Consider the following 5,964-nt stretch of genomic DNA (forward strand, 5'->3'; position numbering starts at 1 on the left):
TATTAAATTGGTATAATTTTGTATATAACATACAAAATGTATATATATACAAAAAATATATAAATTTTATATATATTTTCTGACTATTATTTTTATACGGCTATACAATGTCATTACTTATACTTATCGTCGAGTAGAGAGAGGGCAGAGTTACTATCGATCGTTCCTTTGGTGATATCCAATAAAAATGGAAAGATACACAAAAAGATTACAATGAGTGAATGACCTTAGCCTTAGCTTCAGAAAAAGGTAACCTTGAGTAGCCATTAGCAGATTTGCATAATCATATTATTAAGTACATTCTCCTCACCCAGTGGTTACACTAGATTATAAATTCAACTCTAGGAGGAGTAGTAAACACTAGATGAGGTGATTTTTTTTTTAGGTTATATGAATAATTTCTATGAATTTTTGAAGTGTTTAATATCAATATTTGACGTTTTTTAATTATATTTGTCATAGTTTTATGAACGTACGACACGTGATGCTATTATATTTACATGAAATATAAAGTAAGAGGATGAACCTTAAAAAAACTTTTAAGTATTCAACATCAATGCAAAGTACAATTAAATTAACCACAGTTGAATACTAATTCTACTACGGAACCTATCCACCTTATTGGGAGGTTGGTGGAACAGTACAGGGATAGGAAGAAGGATCTGCACATGGTATTTATTGATCTGGAGAAAGCGTATGACAAAGTTCCTAGAGAGGTTCTTCGGAGATGCCTAGAGGCTAAAGGGGTGCCCGTTGCTTACATTAGGGTGATTAAGGACATGTATGATGGAGCTAAGACTCGGGTTAGGACAGTGGGAGGCGACTCTGAGCATTTTTCGGTTGTTATAGGGTTACGTCAGGGATCTGCGCTCAGCCCATTCTTATTTGCCTTGGTGATGGACGCACTGACACACCATATTCAAGGAGAGGTGCCATGGTGTATGTTACTCGCCGATGACATTGTTCTGGTTGACAAGATGCGGAGTGGTGTTAACGAGAGGCTGGAGGTTTGGGGACAGGCCCTTGAGTCTAAGGGTTTCAAGTTGAGCAGGACGAAGACGGAATATCTTGAGTGCAAGTTCAGTGCCGAGCCGAGGGAAGCGGGCATGGACGTGAGGCTTGGATCGCAGGTCATTTCCAAGAGAGGCAGTTTCAAGTACCTTGGGTCGGTTATCCAGGGAGATGGGGAGATCGACGAGGATGTCACACACCGTATTGGGGTGGGGTGGATGAAATGGAGGTTAGCATCTGGAGTCCTGTGTGACAAGAAAGTGCCTCCGCTAGTCAAAGGTAAGTTTTATAGAGCGGTGGTTAGACCGGCCATGTTGTATGGGGCTGAGTGTTGGCCAGTTAAGAACTCACATGTACAGAATATGAAAGTAGCAGAAATGAGGATGTTGAGGTGGGTGTGCGGCACACTAGGATGGATATGATTAGGAATGAAGTTATTCGTGATAAGGTGGGCGTGGCTCCCATTGATGACAAGATGTGGGAAGCGAGGCTCAGATGGTTCGGGCATGTACAGAGGAGAAGCTTGGATGCCCCGGTAAGGAGGTGCGAGTGGTTGGCGTTGGTGGGTGCGAGGAGAGGTAGAGGGCGGCCTAAGAAGTATTGGGGAGAGGTGATCAAGCGGGATATGGCGAGGCTTTAGATCTCCGAGGACATGGCACTTGACAGGAAGTTGTGGAGGTCAAGCATTAAGGTTGTAGGTTAGGAGATAGTTAAGCATATTTAGTCTACCAGTGTGAGGCTAGGCTGACAGGATTTAGTCTTAGACTGCTAGTGGTCAATGTTGTGTTTACACTACTCTTTTTCATAGTGTCGGGCCTTATTTCTGGTTATTATTTCTGCTTTCTATTTGTTTACTGGTTCTTGTGATGTTGTTACTATTTCTATGGTTTTTTGTTGATGGTACTGATGTATTGTCTCTTTTCGTCTTCTTGAGCTGAGGGTCTATCGGAAACAACCTCTCTACTCCCTCGGGGTAGAGGTAAGGTCTGCGTACACAGTACCTTCCCTAGACCCCACTTGTAGGATCTTATTGGGTCGTTGTTGTTGTTTGTTGTTGTATAGTTGAATACTAAACCTTTAAGTCAATGACATGTTATAAATTTTTAATTTGTTGGTTTGATCATAACAGAGCCACATTAGAAGAAGGTCTTCACCCTGCCAGGTCTATGTACTGTTTATTTATTTCACTTTGCTTCTGAAATAATATTATGCATCTTTATCACAATTTGCAATTTTCTAAAAAGGCCTAGTACTCTTGAAATAAATGAGCTTGATATTTTGAGATAACTCCAGAAAGCTGTCAAATCTTTTTGAGAAATGGTTTAAGCTTCAAACTACTCACCAAGATTTATCACGATACAAGGATCAGAATTCGTATCACAACTTCCAAATCTCCATGATGATTTACTTGTAAATTTAATCGGAACAAAACAAAATTAATTAGGCCAATAATTGGACCTGGACCTTCGCCGGTTCTGATTCCCCGTGCTTCAATGTTTTCCACTTTGAGCTTAATTAGTATAATTAGAACAAGATCCAGTCATGATTAAGCAGCATCAGCTCACTAGAAGAACCAAAATTGAAATTAAAAAGTTCCAGAACGTTTTGGATGTATTCGTTTCTTGAAATTCAAATCTGGCTTGAAGTGCTTTTCCAACCAGAAAAACAAATTTGGAAACAGACCAAATTTCTAAAACTATATACAAGAGATATCCAAGTAGAAAGAAACCTTGGCACAATGTTAAACATTATCATCGGTCACAAGTTCGAGTCAAGAAATAATCTCTTTCCGGAATAAATATAAGGTGTTTATAATTGACCCTACGTGGTCCGTTCCTTTAAGAATCTCAAGCATAGCGAGAACTTACTCATTTAATTTCTCGATGGAAATATTTTTGTTCCCTATTTCTTCAAAACATTGCCAAAGCAATGGCCTAAATCTTCAAAGAGCCCAAGACGGCCCACATATATATGGGAGGACATAAAGTAATCCCTACATTTGTATGGTGAAAAATGTTGCCACCAGTGCTCAAAATCATCTAACCTCTAATTGACATTCTCTTCATTACTGTCTCGTAATTACTTTCAAGATCTACTTAGTAACCACCACACGATCAGTCCAGTTATATAATGTATATAAATATAAACTCTTATTGCCCAAAAAATATTCAAAACGCAACTACTCCCCATCTCATTGCCTGGTTGTCTCATCACCTGCTTAGATTCTGCTCTACTCTTATTAACCACATTTCTTGTCCTTCAAAAAGGCCACATAAGTTTGTAATATAACAAAAGACAGGAATCTTTGGTATATTACAGACAGCACAGATAGATTTCTGTTGCGTTGTCCATTTGACCAGAAATCTTGTCTCACTCTCTTTTAAAATATTTCCAACCCTAACATGCAGGTGAGCTAGCTTTCTAATTTTCCTCATCAGATTATCCAATTTGTCACGTTCACTTCAATCTTGGAAGCATCCCATTATGCTGACTTTGTTCATTTATATATACACGTATATTTAACAGGTCTTTCAAAGGCTATTCAAGACTGCAAATGATACTACTACCTCTAGCCCTTCTATAAGCAAGAAAGAAACTGCAAATAGTAAGTGAAAAAGACCCTTCAATCCCTTCATTTTCTTCTATTTTTTGTGTCATTTTTGTGAATTTCCTTATGGATTTAACTTTTATTCACTCATAGTGTAATGAAATTTTTACAATATGAACACAGTTTAGCCTGCTATAGTGGTTACTTGCGTTATAGTATGTTGTTTTGACATTACGTGTAATCATCTTTTGAATGATCTCATAGTGTAAAATTTTAATATATTGTCGGTGTATAGAAGTTAAAAATCTTGCTTATTTTTTTTGGTTTTTAGATCAGAAGGTGAAATCAAAAGACATTGTGTTGTTTGGGATCTGTCGGGGGAGCACTAGAAGAAGAGGTGATAACAGTAAATCAAGAAGCAAGACCTTCAATATATTCAAAGCATTATGCAGGAATAAGGACATTAGTCAGGAGTATTTTTATAGCACAATTCATCTAAGGAGGGTAGGAAGTAATAGTAGAAGGCAACATTTTGAATATTGCATGAACATGAAAAACAAAAGTCTTACTCGAGGATTAAGCATCTCTCACAAGGCTGCAGATTCAATAGGACATACACAGGTTTTACCCATCACTGATTCTGCATCGTCGTCCTCATCATCGTCATCCTCAAGAAACGATAAGGCGCGATGCTCTAATGGAGAAAAGAAGGACGAAAAAGCTAAGGGAGATAAAGCTAAGACCATCTCTAAGATGAAAGAGCTACTAAGATGGGCTGCTGCTGCCAAATCTGAGAAGGGCCGTCAATACATAGGCAGAAAGGTGAACATTTATTTCCTTCTTTATTTTTTAAGAAATTTACCCTATGGAAAATTTCTTCCATGACTCAACAAAACATTTATCCATACATAAATGAATGAGATTTTACGTGTCCTGCCTCATTTTCCAGGTATTCAACAACTTTCGCAATAGGACGGCATTGAAAGCAGTAGCAGATGATGATCAAATGAGTAATGAATCCCCCAAAATCAGCTTCAGATGGGAAGTTGAAAGTTGCTCCACAACTTGCTCTGCTTACTCTGCCATTTCAATGCCGGCTTCCTTAACCAAGAATGACCAGTCCTTCAATATCAATTTTCCTTCTGTAAAATCAACTCCTCTCCACATAGATCAGTGCCCTGCTGCTGCTGCTGGAAAATTGAACTGGATCACCTCAGATTCTGAATGTAAGGTTCCTTAACCCTTATAGCTTTTAATTAGACTTAACTTATTGTATATCAGCAGAGGCGGACTTGAAAGTGGACCCATCTGACTTTTGATCTTAAGGGTTTTAAATAAAATATATGACCCATTTCAACATAATATAAAAAGTTAATGGGGTCTGGTGACTCCTCTACTCCAAACATAGGTCCCCTCTGTGTATATGTATGTATACCGACAATGCATGGACTTTTTGCACTATTAGGGGTCGTCTGGTATGAGGTATAAGAAGGTATAGTGCTGGTATAAAAAATTAATACCACCTTAGTATTTTGTTTGCTTAGTAAACCTGGTATAAGTTATTCCGGAATTAAAATTAGTACCGCGATAACTTATACCTTGTAGAGAGTGGGGTAATTAGTGCCGGGATAACTTATACCTTCTTCTTAGAAATTATGCAGTTGTAATTTTTAATACAACATACCAAAAAGTGGGTAAAACAAAATACAAGGATAATTAATCCCAGCATAACTTATCCCGGCATAAGCCGTATTCAAACCAAACGACCCCTTACTGTAATAGTAGGTTAGTTCTCATTTTTACCAATTATTGTGTATCACGGAGATTTACCTTAATTACTGTGTAATACTTTCTATAATGTTAAATTTGTCGTTTTTTATTTGTGCTTCCATAAATCCATCAATCTGATTGACTCCTGTTTCTTCTTTTAACAGTTGTAGTGCTAGAGCTATGAAGACTAGGATCCAAAGGAGGCATATCATCACTAAGTGCACGTTTATGGCCTGTTCAGTAATTGATGAGTAGAGATTTGATCCTATCAGATGTAATGACTACGAATTTTGGAGGGCGGATTAATGTAACTTTAAATCAATGATGTGAAGTTTAGTTTTTCTATTGATCTTCTAACCAATGTTCTACTCTTTAATATTCCAATTCCAATTTATAAAAGAAATGGAATTATGATACATTAGAAGCATTTATTTGAAGAGGAATTTACTAACTAAAAACTTTAGAAGTACAATTAAATGGTCGTTAGATCGTTAAACCATCACTTATATGCAGTCGTCATGAGAGATTTTGAGAAAAATCCAGCACCAATAGTCTGCATCTCGTTTCTAAGATAGCGTTAAGTATCACTTTTTTGCAAAAATTGAGTTTAGAACACACAAAATATTTTTTTTTAA

The 5,964-nt window shown here is 37.3% G+C and overlaps 1 protein-coding gene across 1 annotated transcript; it reads left to right on the top strand.

Moving 5' to 3' along the window:
- The first annotated feature begins 3,196 nt into the window (after positions 1 to 3,196).
- LOC109210834 lies at positions 3,197 to 5,741 on the top strand. Its single transcript, XM_019374306.1, has 5 exons — positions 3,197 to 3,419; positions 3,538 to 3,616; positions 3,891 to 4,381; positions 4,509 to 4,785; positions 5,494 to 5,741. Exons 1-5 carry the CDS (start codon positions 3,414 to 3,416, stop codon positions 5,511 to 5,513), a joined length of 873 nt encoding a protein of 290 aa, XP_019229851.1. The 5' UTR covers positions 3,197 to 3,413; the 3' UTR covers positions 5,514 to 5,741.
- Positions 5,742 to 5,964: the final 223 nt, after the last annotated feature.

The sequence above is a fragment of the Nicotiana attenuata genome, unplaced genomic scaffold (assembly GCF_001879085.1).
Source record: "Nicotiana attenuata strain UT unplaced genomic scaffold, NIATTr2, whole genome shotgun sequence".
Classification (NCBI taxonomy): domain Eukaryota; kingdom Viridiplantae; phylum Streptophyta; class Magnoliopsida; order Solanales; family Solanaceae; genus Nicotiana; species Nicotiana attenuata.